The 18,414-nt window shown below is 34.9% G+C and overlaps 2 protein-coding genes across 2 annotated transcripts; both read right to left on the bottom strand.

Annotated features, from left to right (window-relative positions):
* Positions 1–1,128: 1,128 nt before the first annotated feature.
* On the bottom strand, positions 1,129–2,632 carry LOC105156772 (F-box/kelch-repeat protein At1g23390). Its single transcript, XM_011072989.2, has one exon. It carries the CDS (start codon positions 2,447–2,449, stop codon positions 1,340–1,342), a length of 1,110 nt encoding a protein of 369 aa, XP_011071291.2. The 5' UTR covers positions 2,450–2,632; the 3' UTR covers positions 1,129–1,339.
* An 11,967-nt stretch (positions 2,633–14,599) lies between these two features.
* Positions 14,600–18,292, bottom strand: LOC105156623 (ATP-citrate synthase alpha chain protein 1). The gene is made up of 13 exons (XM_011072807.3): positions 18,135–18,292; positions 17,824–17,933; positions 17,011–17,187; positions 16,726–16,887; positions 16,545–16,625; positions 16,401–16,452; positions 16,197–16,311; positions 16,006–16,087; positions 15,551–15,646; positions 15,340–15,441; positions 15,137–15,253; positions 14,933–15,049; positions 14,600–14,825 (listed from the first exon to the last, which is right to left on the bottom strand). The coding sequence occupies exons 2-13, from the start codon at positions 17,920–17,922 to the stop codon at positions 14,754–14,756; spliced, it is 1,272 nt and encodes a 423-aa protein (XP_011071109.1). The 5' UTR covers positions 17,923–17,933; positions 18,135–18,292; the 3' UTR covers positions 14,600–14,753.
* Between the last annotated feature and the right edge of the window lie 122 nt (positions 18,293–18,414).

The following is an 18,414-nucleotide window of genomic DNA, read 5'->3' as shown; positions in this document are numbered from 1 at the left end:
TTTGAACTCAAGGGTGCACCCATTAATGCATCCAACTAATGGGTTTTTTTTTGCATTTGAATTATTCAATTTATGGGTAAAAATTAGAATTTTATTTAATTTTTATATTGATGTTAGCAAATTTGAATAATGTTATTGGTAATTGGATTTGTCTCATGTTACATAACAACAAATGATAGGAATATTAAATATAACTTTCTAATTTTAGGAGGTTTAGTGTATAATTAGACCAAATATTAGAAGAGGGCATTATAACGATCATATAATAATATGTAAAATATTGAATATGTGTAATAAGAATAAATGAAAAACGAAAAGTAGATGTACATAGTATTTGTTTCTGGCCGACATTGAATACGCGATTTAGCACTAATGGATTTTGGAGTTGAGAAAGAGTTTGTTGAATTAGTGGATTCATCACATTCACACTCACACTCGCACTCGCACTACACCAAAGGAAAAAGAGACTCCAATACGTAAAGTTGATGCACCAAATTAAGAATACTAATACTTCATTTGTATGTAATTTGTAGTGGAAAATTACGTACGATATGTCACCAATCCTCAATCATCACCTCTCTCTCTCTCTCTGTATATATATATATCCAGGAACAATATTAACTCAATCATCAGCTACTTGTGTTCAATCTTAATTCTATCAAAATCAGCTGATCATATGTATATAGCAAGAATGTTTTGGAGTGAAGCGTCCCATGGTTCTTGAAACATATATCTCCACATGCTGAGTTATGGTCATGCATCCTCATCCCTGCAGGTTTGTGCCTGATGTTTTGGGGTGTATTGACGGAGATTTCGGCTAATACCAAGTAAACCGGCAAGTCAAAAAACGGCAATTAACGGAATGGGCTGCACTCGTCTTCTCTTGGCTTTTGTTTCTGCTGTCTCCTTTTCTTTGTATTTGGTGCAACTTTTTTGCTTATTTCCATTTCATGATATAAGATATTGTTAAATAAAGACTATTTTTCTTAAATTATGTTTTTCCGTAAGTTGCGAATTATATTTAAATGGATGAATTTGAGTTCAAATAATTTCATTATCATTTAATTTGAACTATATTTCGTAAAATATAAATAGGATTCAAATTCTTTTGATATGTAATTATATAAATTTATTTGTGGAAATCATATTTTCAAATTCAAGTAGACTCAAAAACTGATTGATGGGCATTAGATCGAAAATACAAACTTTTATGACAAGAAAATAAACAAACATAATAATATTTGGGAGTGGCAAGAAAACAACGACGACAATGGGGCGTCCCTCACTCTAATTTTGGATTTAAGTATCTATTTCCTTAACAGGTCTGCAAATGAGCCCCTCAGCAGTTCACCTCCTCAAATCTCCACTTCTTCATCCTTATAGCTTTCTGCAACTCCTCAATCCCAACCTCAGAACACGAGAATACCAACCTCTCCCCCATCATTTCCTCACGCCCCACCACATTTCTCATGCTCCACCACCTGCAGCCCCCGCCGCCCATCAGCTCGCACGCCACCACCTCCTCTGCCTTCCACGTGTTATACACGTACACGATGTTCCCCCTCACTCGGATATCTATTGGAGAATTTTCGTAACTTTTGCTCCTCAGTCTGGCTACAAATTCTTGAGGCATTTCTCCCATCTCTTTACAGGATACATCTTCTCCCTCAACTCTCCAGACTTTCACTCTTTCAGCTTGTCCGCTTCTGCAAACTCCGACCAGGATAAGGCTGTTATTGGAGCATCCGATGTGGTAATTGCTAATGGGTTGACCGGGATCCAGAACAAACGGTTCGGACCAAGATTTGGTTTCCGGATCGAACCAGTAAGTGACGCCGGATTGTTTATCGGCGACGACGAGTTTCTCAGTCGTCGTGGCGATTGAAAGCCAAGGCGAAGCCGCGGAGTCCATCAAGTTCTCCGGCATGGACTGGCCCGTGCACCAGGCACGTGTTTTGAGATTGTAAATCTCCACGGCCAGCGGATCATCTTCGAAATCGCAGGCGCCTCCGGCAATGATGACGGAGTCCCCCACGCGGGCAACGATTGGGTCCGTGCGCCACACGAGGGGCGGGTCGACGCTGCGCCAGTTGCAGTTGAGCGGGTCCAACGAGAAGGAGAATTTGGAGGGGGAGAGCATGTAGAGGAAATTGGAATTGGATGACTTGAGGGCGGAGACGTAATCGATTGACGGTTGAGAAATCTTGATCCAGAGGTCGGAGCGGGGATCATATGCATGGGCGGCGGTGGCGTGGGGAAAGCGAGTGGCTTGTGTGTGGAGGATCAACCAGGGCTTGGGGGGGTTGTGGTGGTGGAGGGAGGAGGAGACGGCGTAGCGCCACCACTTAGAAACACGGCAGGCGGAGACCAAGTGGAGGAGTGGGACGTGGGAGAGGATTGTCTCTAACACGTCCCCGTGAATTTCTACTTCTTCTGCTGTCAGTGCCATTTTAGGGAGTGTTGTAATACTTGTTTTCTGGTTAAATCGAGGAAGCTGTGTCTCTGGTTTTCGCGTAAGAAACGGTTATGTATGTATGTATGTATTCTGTCCTACCAGCCATTTAACCACCTTGTAATTTTATTCAACTCTAATAATAATAACCATGACTATGAGTGTTAGTGTTGTCCACTCTAATTTCAGCTTTGAGCCCATCCAACTTTAGTCAATAAATTTCGTAATTAATTATATAAAAAGTATAATATATTTATTGTCATGTGATTGATGTATAATTTAAAAAAAAATAATTAATTACATTACAAGTATAATACAATTGCTATACTACTAGTTTTGTTAGATCAAATTTAATTTCAACAAGAATATTTAAAATGTGGAAAGCAATAGCGAAGACGTGATTAATTAATGCCCAATTATGAGTTCCCGATCTTGTTCAACCATTTCTCCTAGCTGACGGTTCTCACCCTCAACCCACATAAATTTATGCCATTTTGACATGAAAACCCTAGTAAACTAACCAGGACAGAACCAAACGTAACAACAAGAATTGAAATTTTATTTTTTATTTTTATAATATACGATTTATTATATCATTCAATATATATTTTTAGACTTCAAATTCAAGTCAATGAATACATTCAATCAAGACAAAAGAAACAAGAAACTACTATAGACGTGTGTAGACATTTACGCACTATCATATTTATGGAATTCAGACCCACAACTTTTTAATTATGAGAGGGTAAATTATATTTTTGGTCCCATAAGTGGACCCGATTCCAATTTTAGTCTCATACTAAGGGTAATTCGCACATTTGATCCCGTAAGTGGATTTTTTTTTCAATTTCAGTCCCGATTGGGGATTTTCGTTAAAACTTAACGGCAGCTGCTGAAATCCGTTAAGTGCTGTTAAATATGGAGGGAAAACATGGAGAATTGGAGGGAAAATCAACAACTTGGTGGAAATTACACTATACTCTCTTCCTTCTATTTAAATGAAGAAATGGGATTTAAATTACACAAGTTACACACATTTTCAAAAAATTACACAAAATTAAATTCCAATTTTTTCCCCTAATATTCATAAGATTATAGAAAAATTAAAATAAAATTTAAAAAATACATAAATATATAATTTTAGAAATTACCAAAAAAAAAATCAGAAAAATAAATTCAAAATTTTTTCAGAAATTACACATATTTTCTTAAATTAACACAAGTTATAAAACAACACAAATTACACATACTCATAAAATTTACACAAGTTATACATATTCATAAAATTACACAAATTACACATACTTTCTAGAAATTACGTAAAATTAAATCCCAACTTTTTTTCCTAATAATTCATAGGATTACAGAAAAATTAAAATAAATTTAAAAAATTTCAGAAATAATTTAAAAAATTTAGGAATTCAGAATTTTGGAATTTCAGAAGAAATGAAATAAATTGCAGAAATTTCATACATTTTCAGAAAAATTTCAGAAAAATAAATTTAAAAAAATTTCAGAAACTCTTTTCAACAATTTTTCATAAAATATAAATTTTTAGAATTGCATCATTACAGAAAAATTACAGAACAAATTTCACATTAAGTTCAGACATTTCAAAAGTATTCAGAATATCATACTTTTTATTATTTTCAGATATTAAATATCACATTAAACTATATTTTTCATAAATTATAGAAATTAAATAAAATTAACACTGATTACATAAATTTAACATACATTACAAAAATCGAAACATATTTTCAGATATTACACATAGCTTCAAAAATAAAATTGCACAAATTACATAAAAATAGATCCCAATATTTCTTTTGAAAAATTACATTTAAATAGAAGGAAGAGGGTATAGTGTAATTTCCATCAAATTGTTGATTTTCCCTCCAATTCTCCATACTTTCCCTTCAATTCTACATGCTTTCCCTTCATATTTAACAGTACCTAACGGATTTCAGCATATGCCGTTAAGTTTTAACGGAAATCCCCAACCGGGACTGAAATTGGAAAAAAAATCCACTTACGGGACAAAATGTGCGAATTGCCCTTAGTATGGGACTAAAATTGGAATCAGGTCCACTTATGGGACCAAAAATGTAATTTACCCATTATGAGACATCAAGGCCTCATTGTCATCCTCGTGCTTACTATTTGCAACCATTGGTTTGGATATTTGTTCCATGTTTCTATCAAATTCATTGCTGCTACTACTGCTTCAACGTCAACAAGAAGCGGCTTGTCCAAATTTTCTTCCTAAAAATCGACTGCATTTAATTCTGCCAACCTTATCCGAAACTAATTTATAAATTCGAATTGACATACATCTTGTATTACATTTTATATATACATCTCTACAAAATATTATCATAAATACGTGATTAACTTATACAATGTTATTAGTTTCTTTTTTTTTTTTTTGTGTGTCTAAAACGATATCTTGTAAATATTTTTATTTATTATTACCCATCTGGTAAATTATTTTTTCAAAACGTTCCCGATAATATTTCATTAATAATTAGATCTTTGCTGCAATATAATATTCTTGAAGTTGTTGGGGGGGGGGGGGGAATTATAATTGATTTGAAGGAAACCTGTATGCAATAAAAACATTAAACAGAAATAGATTGAGCATATATCTACCTGAACTCCACATGATTCTTGCTGAAACTGCCCAGGATTCATTTACGTAACCTTATCTAGTCTTTATATTTCAATTTGGGAAGTTTATACATGATTTTGTTCTAAAATTGCATGATTAAATACAAACATAGAACTTTAGTCTAGAGGTTGAGGTTGAAGTTTTATGAATCAATTAAGGTTATAGGTACGAGTTGTATTAGATGTGTTGATATTTTTTCATTTTACGTGAGTTATTGTAATTTGTTTGTAATTATATTAATATATTGATTGAATCGAGAGTTATTGTAATTTATTATTTACTGTTCTTAGTATATTAATATATTATTGAATCCATAAGATGCTCAGAAAAAAAAAAAAAAAAAGGAAACAAACGTAAATCTGCCCTCTTTCTAATAGTAACATAACTTTGATTTTGCTGGTTATTATAGTACTACTGCAGAAACACATAATTCATGTTGAATAATGTTGTCTTCTTTTGGGTTTGACTCATCATAAATTTCTCTTTGATTGAGTTGTAAACTGTTGTAAATATGGCCCAAAACCGGAAGCCCAAATTACAAGCCCACAACTCACTTGGAGGCCCACCCGACTACCCGACCCAACCCGACTACCCGACCCGAGTATCTCACTTATATACTCTCTTCTCTCAAAACCCTAATCAGTTTCCTTTCTCTCTCTCTCTCCACTCCCTCACTCCGCCGATTCACTCTTCCCCTCCCTTCCTGCCGGTTACCGCATGACGGTTACAATAGCCACCGTCCGGCGGTTTTCTGAAGCCAATCTAATGGCTTCAAGAAAACCCCCAAACGGTTGTGTTCCTTCGGCAGTTACTTGAGACTTTCTATAAAAGGGGATTTTCCTCTTTCCGCTCGGTGCGCGAACTGAAATCTGTTTTCCGATACACTCTCCCCTTGCCTTATCTCTGTGATATTCTGTGTGTGGGTTTCCGGGTATATTGACGGGTCTTTGTGATTCGAGGTGTCTTCTCGGGTAGTTTGGGTGGAGTAGCCGTGAGTTGTGTGGGCTGATTTGGGAACGGTACTTTGTGGTGACCGCGTCCCGTTTTCTCTGGATCTGGCTTTAACCTGAGCCATTTTCCAAACAGTGCTTTTATCTTTCCTTTTCGTTGTATTATTTACGTTTCCGCAAGTTTCTCTTTTCGGGTTGTATTTTAAGGAGTCTGTACTCCAATAAGTGTTGTAATAGTTAATAGGATTTCTCCGTGAAACGACGAATACCACTGGAGGGTTATACCCTACAGTGGTATCAGAGCCGATTCTCCGATCTGCGTTGATCCTGGTGACGGTAAAACCTTCGCATAACCCTTCCTCTGGTTCTTATTCACTTCTGTTTTTTTTCTTTTTCTTTACTGTCGTTGTTATTCCTTTACATTACTCCTGTTAGCCGCGGTAAAACCCCCTAATATCCCTCCTGGCCGGACCCCTGAGGTCGTCGGGTATCTGGACGGGACTTAGGCTGGTTAGCCTCGGTTCTAATACACCTGCCTTTTAATTTCTGTTCTATCTACTCTCTGTTGATACGTCTGCAAATCTTGTGTTTTTCTGTGGATGTTTGATAACTGATTTACTTCTGTTGTTTCTGCTATTCCGTATACAGTGTTGTTCTGTATCTGAATAATCTTGTGATTTCTCTTCTGCATACTCGGTTTTCACTTCCTTGATAAAGTTTGAGTTTCTGTAGTGCTGTGCAAACCTGCTTTTTTAAAATTCTACTGTTTCGGGATCTTTTCTGCCTTATTAAAACCCTAGACTGTTTTCTTCAAAATTTTTTTTTAAAATGGCTGGTTATAGCCTTCAACCATTTGACGGAAAAACCGACTTTTCTATATGGCAACAAAAGATGAAAGGCATCCTTATCCAACAAAAGGTTTTTAAAGCCATTGATGGCAAATACGCTGAAAATATTTCTGAGGAAAAGAAATTAGAAAATGATGAATTTGCATACTCCTCTATTGTTTTGAATCTATCTGATACTGTTTTAAGAAAAGTCGGAAAACTGGAATCTTCTAAAGCTTTGTGGGATAAGTTGGAGGAATTGTTTACTGAGATCTCTCTTCCTAATAAACTGTTTTTGCTGGAAAAATTTTTTCGTTATAAACTTGATTTGTCCAAAAATATTGATGAAAACCTTGATGACTTCACTAAGCTAATTCAAGATATTAAACTTGCTGGTGATAAATACATTGATGAATATTCCCCCATTGTTCTCCTAAATGCAATACCTGAATCTTACTCTGACGTGAAAGCTGCTATCAAATATGGTAGAGATAGTATTAATTTAGAAACCGTAGTAAATGGGCTTAAGAGTAAAGAACTAGATCTCAAAGTTAATAAACCTAGCCAAAACCATTATGAGATCAATTCTGTTAGGGTAGAACAAGATTCAGGAACTTTAATTCTCGATATAGTAGTAGGAGCAGAAGTAAGACTAAAACCAATAGAAGTAAGTCTAGACCACGAGAGACAAACTTTAGAGATGACAAAATTAGAGATAGACGATGCTACAATTGTGGAACCAAAGGCCATTATATCAAAGATTGCAGAAAACCTAGACGTGAGAATAGGGATAGAAATTATGATGATAAAGAAAAAGTCAGTAATGTGTCTATTGAATCAAATGGTGAAGTCTTCGTTGTTTATGAAGCAAATTCTGTGAGTACTTTTGACATGCATGAATGGCTTATAGATTCCGGTTGCACATTTCATATGAGTCCTTTCAAAGACATTTTCACAAACTTGAAATATGAGCATGCTGGTTTTGTGTCAATGGCAAATGAGAAAAAATGTGAAATCAAAGGTCTTGGTGACATCTCATTATGTTTTGATGGTTATAAAATGCTTTTGAAAAATGTCAGATATGTTCCTGACTTAAGTCACAACCTCATATCATGTGCTGCATTAGAAGAAAATGGTTTAGAAGGTAGGTGGGGCAAAGGCCTCATGAAAATTATGAAAGGCTCTTTAGTGGTTTTCAAAGCTGAACGAAAACGGAATCTTTATATATGCACCGCATCTTATGATAACATTGCTGCATCTGTCTCTGTGTGTGACGTAACTTCCTTATGGCATAAGAGATTAGGCCACATTAGTCAAAAAGGTCTTGATTTTTTAAAAAGAGATGGTGTCTTAAATGATAAAATAGATAAACTGGATTTCTGTGATGAATGTGTTATGGGTAAACAGCATAGAGTACAATTCCCTATGACCCCATCCCCAAACCCATCTATGTCCCCATGTATTTTAGACTATGTGCATGCAGATGTTTGGGGTCCTAGTACTGTACCCACCCATGGTGGAAATCGCTATTTTCTTTCTATTATTGATAACTTCTCTCGTAAAGTTTTTGTCTTTCTTATGAAACATAAATCTGAAGTTTTTGATAAATTCAAAAATTGGAAAATCTTTGTTGAAAACCAAACGGGAAAAAAGTTGAAGTCTCTTAGAACTGATAATGGGCTTGAATTTTGCAACAAAAATTTTTCTGATTTGTGTGAAGAATTCGGTATTAAAAGGCACAAAACAAATCCTTACACACCTCAACAAAATGGTATTGCTGAACGCATGAACCGCACACTACTTGATAAAGTTAGATGTCTTTTGATTAGTTCTGGTTTACCGAAATCTTTCTGGGGAGAAGCTGTTTTAACTGCTGCACATCTTATTAATATGTCCCCCTCTGTGCCTTTACTTGGAAAAACCCCTGATTTCATGTGGAATGGAAGAATCCCTGATTTATCAGCTTTGCGTGTGTTTGGTTGTGCTGCTTTTGTTCTTCAAGATTCTGATAAACTTGATCCTAAATCTCTTAAGTGTGTTTTTATTGGTTATCCTGAGGGTATTAAAGGCTATAGACTTTGGATTAGGAGTCAACCAGGGTTTAAAGTTTTAATTAGCCGAAATGTCACGTTTAATGAAAATGAAATGCCATGTCTAGCAAAAACCAAACCTATAGAAACAGAATCGACCTTTAACAAAGTCAATTTAGAGGATAACCAAGAAGGGGAGGAATTAGGAAACCATCAGGAACAATTAAGTGAAAACGAACAATTAGGGAACAACCAAGAAGAAGAATTTTCAGAAACTCAGAACCCATTAGATAACTACCTTCTTACTAGAGACAGAGATAGAAGACAGACTAGAAAACCAACAAAGCTTAGGGATTTTCACACTAGCTTTAACACCGAACTTATAGAACCCTCTAGTGTCGAAGAAGCCTTTAAAATCAGAAAAATGGCTTAGTGCTATGAAAGAGGAAATGAAATCTTTGAAAGACAATAAAACCTGGGTTCTTGTCCGTAAACCAGAAAATGCCTCTATTGTTGATTGTAAATGGCTATTCAAAATAAAACAAGAAAATCCCATAAAATACAAGGCTAGATTAGTTGCTAAAGGTTTCACACAAAAAGAAGGAATTGATTATAATGAGATTTTTTCACCTGTTGTTAAATACACCACTGTTCGCATAATACTTGCCCTCACTGCTCACTATGATTGGGAATTAAAACAAATGGACGTTAAAACTGCTTTTCTACATGGTGATTTAGATGAAAACATTTACATGCATCAACCATTTGGCTTTACTGACATCTCTAAACCTGATTATGTGTGTTTGCTTAAAAAATCGCTTTATGGGCTGAAACAATCCCCTCGACAATGGAATAAAAAATTTGATGAGTTCATGTTATCTTTAAATTTCACTAGAAGCCAATATGATCATTGTCTTTATTTCAAGCATGTGCATGATTCCCCTATATTCTTGGTGTTATATGTCGATGACATGCTAATTGCTAGTCCTAGCTTACATCTTATATCTTCTTTACAAAGAGATTTATGCAAAGCCTTTGAGATGAAAGATCTTGGCAACGCAAAACAGATTCTTGGTATGAATATTGCTAGAGATAGAAAACAGTTTCTCATTTCTCTGAATCAAAGATCATACCTTTCAAATGTTCTTAAAAAATTCTCTATGGAAAATGCAAAACCCACCTCTGTCCCCCTGGCAGCCCATTTTCAATTAAGTAAAGAGCAATGCCCCAAAACAGCTTCAGAAATACGAAAAATGGAAAATGTTCCTTACTCTAATTTGATTGGTTCCATTATGTTTCTAATGGTGTGTACTAGGCCTGATGTAGCCTACTCTATTAGCTGTCTTAGTCGTTTTATGTCAAATCCTGGCCCCCCACATTGGGAAGCCTTGAAATGGTTACTAAGATACTTACGAGGATCCGAGAATATTGGGATCATGTTTTCTAAGCATTCAAATGATACTCGATTGGTAGGCTATGTGGATTCGAATTATGCTAATGATAGAGATAGCCGTAAATCCACATCATCTTATGTCTTTACTTTTTATGGCTCATGCATTAGTTGGAAATCCCAACTACAACATATTGTTGCACTATCCACTACGGAAGCTGAATATATTGCTACCACTGAAGCTTTCAAAGAAGCTCTATGGCTTGATGGTTTGATAAAAGAAATTGGTTTCTCAAAAGAAAAACTTGTTATCTTTTCTGATAGTCAATCTTCCATTCAACTGTGCAAAAATCCTGTCTTTCATGATAGGACCAAGCATATAGATGTAAGGTTTCATTTCATTAGAGATATTGTAGGGAGAGATGTAATCAAACTTGAAAAAATCAGCTCTGAAGATAATCCTGCCGACATGGGCACCAAATGCCTGCCCGCTGAAAAATTCAGTAAATGTTTAAAATTACTGCACTTAAATCCTGACTAAATCTCTGCTGCCTTTAGTCTTCTGTGTTGCAGGTACACCCACGGTGAACTTGTTTTTGGCGATGATGAAAAAGACCAGATCCAAACCCCTGACCTACCCATTGGGTATTTGGTCCAAGGTGGGGTATGTTGTAAATATGACCCAAAACCGGAAGCCCAAATTACAAGCCCACAACTCACTTGGAGGCCCACCCGACTACCCGACCCAACCCGACTACCCGACCCGAGTATCTCACTTATATACTCTCTTCTCTCAAAACCCTAATCAGTTTCCTTTCTCTCTCTCTCTCCACTCCCTCACTCCGCCGATTCACTCTTCCCCTCCCTTCCTGCCGGTTACCGCATGACGGTTACAATAGCCACCGTCCGGCGGTTTTCTGAAGCCAATCTAATGGCTTCAAGAAAACCCCCAAACGGTTGTGTTCCTTCGGCAGTTACTTGAGACTTTCTATAAAAGGGGATTTTCCTCTTTCCGCTCGGTGCGCGAACTGAAATCTGTTTTCCGATACACTCTCCCCTTGCCTTATCTCTGTGATATTCTGTGTGTGGGTTTCCGGGTATATTGACGGGTCTTTGTGATTCGAGGTGTCTTCTCGGGTAGTTTGGGTGGAGTAGCCGTGAGTTGTGTGGGCTGATTTGGGAACGGTACTTTGTGGTGACCGCGTCCCGTTTTCTCTGGATCTGGCTTTAACCTGAGCCATTTTCCAAACAGTGCTTTTATCTTTCCTTTTCGTTGTATTATTTACGTTTCCGCAAGTTTCTCTTTTCGGGTTGTATTTTAAGGAGTCTGTACTCCAATAAGTGTTGTAATAGTTAATAGGATTTCTCCGTGAAACGACGAACACCACTGGAGGGTTATACCCTACATAAACAATATATGATCACTTCATTTGATATTATTAATCAATTGGTGTGGTCGGAATTGTTTTTTATTTAAGAAATAAAAATTACAATCAATACTGACGATTGACGAAGGAGAACTTAAACATACTGGATATCGCAGTACCCATGCTGTGTCTGGGTAGAAAATTATTAATAAAATCAAGTGATTAAATCCAAAGATATTTTTTTAGAAAAAAAGTAAATAAATTTAAGGGTATTTTGATCGATACATATTTTGTCAACCACTATTAATTATTACAAGACTCGTAACATTTAAATAAACTAGTTGTCGCTGCATGTGGTTTCCGAGAGCATATAAAAAAACTGTGACGTGAGATGATGAGAAAAAATAATTATAAAAAAAATTATAATTATAAATTTTAATAAATGTGAAGAAGTAAAGTAAAAAAAAATTGTGGAGGACTGGGTAGTTAAGAGAAAAAAATATAATTATGAAATTATTAAAAATATTGAAATTACTAATTTGATTAAAAAAAATGAAAGAGAAGAAATGAAATAAAACATAAATTTGAATATTAAAAAAATGGTACGATATATTTTATTTTATAATGATATAAATGGTATAGATATAGATTAAATATAAAATTATAAATCCCCCTAAACATTTTTTTAGCGACGTGGTTTCTTTTGATCCGATTCTAAAGGAATAAAGGGTAAAAGTAAAACCGTTGCTTCTTTATACTACATTATTCGAAAAACTTTATAAATATGCTCTTACTTTTCATTGCAAAATTACAATATTACCACCCAATGTAACTCTTGCTCTTGATTTTTCTTAAAGTTTAAAACTAATTTCATTATTGAAGGATCTTTGATAAAAACTCTTGATATATCTGATTATTCAGGTTGGAATTCGTAATAAGTTTGAGTATAGTCTAATTCATATACATAGGGCATAATATGCGCACCTTAACTCCAAAATAGTTTTGGAGTATTTATAGAACTAATTGTTCATACTTGTTTAGATCCACGTATCGTGATTTGAACATTCCAGCTATAGGGGGATCGATTATGACAATTTCGGGTTGTCGGGTCGGGTCAAATTGTGCGTGATACAAATTTGATCAAAATATAATATGAATCCTAATCCTGTTTGAGCATTTTGAGATTCTACGAAGGGAGTGTTTGTGAGAACTTCTATTTTCAAGAAAGTGATTTTTCGTAGAAAAAATTGAAAGTTGTAGCAGAATAAAAAATATGTAGTATTTGCAAAAAAAAGAAAAAAATTGAGATAAAAGCTAAATTGGGTAGTATTTGAGGAATAAGCAATTCTAAAACAAGTTTAATTGATTAAAAATTATTTTGTCCACATGTATTAAAACATAATATTTTTGCTTATTATTTGTACTTGTTTTGATGATAATAATTATTTTTTCTCAGTAAATAATAAATTTTATTTCTATTAGTATATCTCATATTTAATTCTCTTACAAAGTAATTATCATTTATAGTGTTAATAAATTGACCGCTAATAGAAAAACTAAAATGTTTAATTCAATAATGTTTCCATTATGTAATATAATTTTTCATTCATGCACAATCAATAAACTTGCATGATTGATTAAAAAAATATTTTTTTAAATTAATCATACGTTTTAATTTATATTTTTAAAAATTAATTATAGCTTTTAATTTATATTTTTCTATGATTTAGGAATAATTTATCATATAATATAGAAAATCAAATATATGGTTTTTAGAAATATTAAATATGTGAAATTATAAATTTTTGTTAGCGATAAATTATTCAAATTATTTAAAAATTCTAATATCAATTTAAATGAGCAATTTCAAAAAATAAATTAAAAAAGGTAAATCAAATTAAAATTATTATAATGAGGGCAGAGTAGTACAAAAGAAAGTTGAATGTATTTTTAAAAAAAAAAAAAAACTAAAGAAGCCAGAAGCACCCATTTTAGCTTAAAAGTGTATTTTATAATAGTTTCAGAAGTAAAAATTGACATTTAAAATACCTCAAAAATATTTTTTTAAATAAAAACTAAAAAATGCTTTTTCAAAACTTATGCAATCACTCTAGAAAATGTATTTTGTCCTTTAAAATTCCTTTATTGTTAGGAATATAAATTCTTATCATGGTATATAAAATATCTTTTTGGGATATTTTTATGGACTAATGTGCTTTACGAATTATTTACTTGACCAACCCTCATATTACTTTTAAATTTTTCCAAACTTTTTTTTCTAAAAAAAAAAATATTTCTAATTAATGGTAAAGTAATAATTTTCAATTCACCGTCTAGGGGCTATATTATTTTTCATTTGGTGGAATATTTATAATTTTTCAAACAACGAGAATGTATTCGCAATTATATCAATTCATGAGAGATAACTGTAATTTATCCTAATAAATATTATAAATAAAAATCAGTTGTTAAAATATTTAGATACAATAAGATCGAAAAGTTTGTAATTACAATATTGTATATACAGATAATTTTTCTTTCGAGAAAAAACGCCAACTATAAGAAGGGTAAAAGTAAATTACTAATGAAATTATAAGTTTATTTTTGTTTGTTGAATGTTAACATTAAAAAGCTTATAAGATGTTTAAAAAAAATTGGATGAACTTAACTTTGTTATTAGAAAAAAAAATTGTCCGACAATTTTCAAGAGCTTATAATTTCTCAAAATATTTTGAAAAAGCTTATTACAGGCTCTTGGAATTCAAAACTAAAGCCAGAGATGGTAAGCTGCAGAGTTACATAGAAGTGTCCATTTAAGCCGTTGGATGAGCCAGCAAAGCTGATGATCAGTTATATATTCAAGTCAATGGTGTCAACTTATGAGCTTGTTTTACTAATGTCAAATGCAAAACTAACACATGAAGTAGTTATTTCTGTTGATTGATCGACTTCGACTGGTAAAATACAATACAAAATCCTTCAACATGTTGGGACAACATGAGACTAAATACATATAGTGGAAATCAAATGGAACGAAAGAGGTAATAAAATCAGCATTTGGCAGTTTCAAGCAGCTGCACTGATGCACTCAATAGCCTGTTTGCAGATCCCAGTCATGGTTGCCTCAGGTCCATAAACCTATACCAGAAAGAAGCCAACATACGACGTTTACTTCAGTAGGAATAGATTTCGGAAGAGAGATTTTCATGTCCCCACATTTTTATGATGCAAATTGACAATTATACCTCAATTGGGATGCCGATTTCTTCTGCAAGAGTTCGCATTCTTGCAAGACCCTTTTGGTAATTTGGCCCTCCTCTTCTGACATACAAATGCATTCTGGCTGCCTTGAGTTTGGCCTCCTGTTATGTGAGCAGACAAATTAATTAAACCTCAATTCTTGTAATGAAGATTGTATTTGTAATAGCCACTGAGGTTTGGGTCGGTACCTTCTCTTTGAGAGCTCGAATGATGCCACTAAATGTAGCAGCCACATCAGTGAAGTTAGCTATACCTCCCCCTATTACGAGGGCTCTCTTACGGCCATCGGGCTCTGCAGTTGCACACTACATACAATTTTCATCAGTCTATCTGTAAGATGGTAAGAGAAGCAGACGCAGAGTTCGTTCTACGCGAGATGGAAAGTTCTTACATCAATCACAACTCTGGCATACTGCAAGACCTCCTCTTCGTTGGGAGCGCCACTGTATTCTGCATAGTTCCCGAGCTCAGAAGCGTACCCAAGATCTCCAACCTGCACAAGAGTGTAGAACGTTATGTGAGGAAAATATTGAGCAACTGATTATATTAAGAAACTAATGGAATTCTAAGTCAGACAAAAGGCTAAAAGATGAGTCACGCACAGTATCGGCATAGATGACACTTGCACCTCCTCCAGCAACCATAGTCCAAATTCGCCCTTTGGGGTTCAAGACCGTGAACTTCAGAGATGCACTTGTCTGAAAGGCAAACGTAAGAAAGATAAATAAACTTTGACGTCAAGTCTAAACAGAGAGAGCATGCTTTTTTGACTTGTTAAAAAACTTAGTAAGCTTTATACATTAAAGATTCAAGGACAAGGAAATTTCACAAACTCAGTAGGATTAGTTTTAGTGTCATAGCCCATGTAAAGTTTTAGTTTAAGATATCATGATATGAACATAACAAAGATAGCACGGCTATTTTTCACATATCTGCTAGTTTCTGAACTTTATCAGTACAACAAAAACCTGGGAGAACTAAGAAAAGGTTCTCTGCTAGAAATTTTAATAATGAGTAGGCACAGCTTCAGACAGAGGATAGATGTGTTGATTCATACCTTTTCATCAAGTCCGTGAATAAAGCTTTCTGTGGGACTCATTACCCTTCCAAATGGCATTGGGAATTCGATATTCCCCCATCTGCAAACAAGTCACAGTGAGCCATTTAATACACTTACATAAATCGAAGGTATATTGCTAAAATCTACTCAAGAAAAGAAGAAAATCAACGAAAGAAAAATCAGAATACTTTTTGAAGTTCTTAAATGCGGCAGTGTCGTCAAGCTCGCCCCTCATATCCAAGGGATAAGGCTTTCCATCGACCAAGGTGAAAGGATTCATCTCAAGGAAAGTGAAGTCCAAATCTAAGTCAAAGGAAAGAATCTTGCGTCATTGCCAAAGCCAAGAGTACGTTAACTAAGTGAAACTTTTCTGACCACTATCTTAAACATACCTAAAAACAAAGCATAGACTGCTTTGATGAACTCCTCAATAACACCCTTAATCTGTATCACATAAATGCAGAATATGAATATTCCACTCAAAACTATTGCACTCCAAAAATACTGGACAACAAGAAAACAATTGATGGAAATACCTCCAAGGGAAGGGTTGCAAGAAGTGGAGCACAAAGCTCTGATGTGAAAGATTCACCTGTTGGAATAAAGATTGTCTTCACCTGGACAGAGTTAAAAACATGACACAGTTTTAGTTAATCTTGAATAAAACCTTTGAAGCTAAATACATGGCAAATTGACTAAGAGAAACATTCTGAGTACCTTGTCCCAGTTTTCTTCAATCTCAATTCCTCCGCACTCTGAGAAACTGATACTACAACCAAGCCTATCAGAGACAATGTTCAGGTAGAATTCTTCTTTATGTGGAACGAATGGTTCGACAATGAACGTCGTAATTGGCCCTCTGCATCCTCCCATCTCCACCTGTTTTTGCAAGAAATATGTTAGAAGAGAATAAAACTGAAGCAAACTCATTGTTTGTACATAATCACATATGTCGTACTAATTAACAAGGTAATAATATTGAAGAATACAGCCAGCAAGCACCTCTTTGCCAAGCCGATCCTTCACAAAAGCAGCAACTCCAGCCAAATCAAGGTTCAAAGCGACAAGACCACTTTTCCCCCGCTTCCCAAATAACATATCTGGTTTGACGACCAGCTTTGTTGATGAGAGCCAGGGTTCCTTATCTACTAGTTCGTTGAGATTAGTAGACTCGGTGACCTAAACCATCACAAGGAAATATTACATTATTCGACTGTAAACCGTAACCTTATTTTGGAATCATGATAACATCTTCAACAAGCTGCAAGTTGACACAAGTTTGAAATTCGCACAACCTGCAGCCACTTACAACGTACACTGTTGTTTTACACATAGGTTAGTACAATAGAACATCAAAAAGTTTGAGGGAGTACTTGTAGTGTTCTATAATACTTAAATGCAACTCATTTGACTCGCTGGTTGAGTGATTTCATAACAAGAGAATGTGTTAAAATGGAACCAAGGAATGTCATGAAACGATTAACGTATCAATAGCATGAATTGTAATCTGGCAAATCCAACATGTTAGTTGAGTGATAGCTCAGATATGAAAAAAGAGCTATCTGACACCCACCCACTTTGAGCACTAAAACAACAAGAAAGTTAGTTAAACAACCACTGCAAAATCGAAAACGAAAAAAAAAAAATGTTTTTCCTCATTGCATTAACCAGTCTTTCATCTGTTCTTTTGTTGTCTAACAACAGTAAGAACTTTCTCACAACCTTAAAATTCTGAAAAACATGCAGAATGGGTAATCAATTGCCATAAAACTAATGAAATTCTTGAAAGATTTGAATATGAGAGATTGAACTCACTTGGGCAGATTTGATCTCCAACTCAGACCCAGAAATCCTCTTGAAGTGCTCTTTCAACAATCTCTTGGAATCATACTCTCTGATCTTCTTCCTTGCCATTTCACCTCAACCTGATTTTCCCATCCAAAACAAACACAATAATATGAGCCCAGATCCCCATTTCCAGATCAGAATCAAGAACCCACAAATCCAAATGAATTCAAGATCGACATAATCCAATCACAGCATCAAACTCAACATAGCACATCATTCACTTACTACACAACAACATATAAAACTCATACAAACACATAGAAAGACAAGATCTTTACTGTTTCGACGAAACCCCCAAGAAGTGCAAGAATTTCAGTATGTTCAGTAAGAGAGAGAGAGAGAGAGATGGCTGCAACTTAACAGCACTGGCTGATTCCACCTGAATTTATAGTTAGGGAGTCTAAGGTACGTGGGATGCAACAAGAATAGAATAATGGAGTTGGGTTGTGTTTTAGCGGGAAGTTGGGTAGACAAATTGTATATGGACACGATGCACAATACACCTACCCAATTCAGGTGGACCCCCATCCTACCAACTGGTAAAAATTGTAATGCCAA

This window comes from Sesamum indicum, linkage group LG2 (genome assembly GCF_026168435.1).
Source record: "Sesamum indicum cultivar Baizhima isolate 11 linkage group LG2, ASM2616843v1, whole genome shotgun sequence".
Taxonomy (NCBI): Eukaryota; Viridiplantae; Streptophyta; class Magnoliopsida; order Lamiales; family Pedaliaceae; genus Sesamum; species Sesamum indicum.
The sequence above is the reverse complement of the archived record's forward strand: the minus strand, read 5'-3'. Positions and strand labels throughout refer to the sequence as shown.

What these genes read in the sequence shown, in the direction of transcription:
- LOC105156772 (XM_011072989.2), bottom strand. Translation starts at nt 2,449, where the DNA reads ATGGCACTGACAGCAGAAGAAGTAGAAATTCACGGGGACGTGTTAGAG.
- LOC105156623 (XM_011072807.3), bottom strand. Translation starts at nt 17,922, where the DNA reads ATGGCAAGGAAGAAGATCAGAGAGTATGATTCCAAGAGATTGTTGAAA. An exon ending in GTGTCATCTATGCCGATACT is followed by an intron (nt 15,442 to 15,550) that starts GTGCGTGACTCA and finishes ACTCTTGTGCAG; the next exon opens with GTTGGAGATCTTGGGTACGC. An exon ending in ATGCCAGAGTTGTGATTGAT is followed by an intron (nt 15,254 to 15,339) that starts GTAAGAACTTTC and finishes AATTGTATGTAG; the next exon opens with TGTGCAACTGCAGAGCCCGA.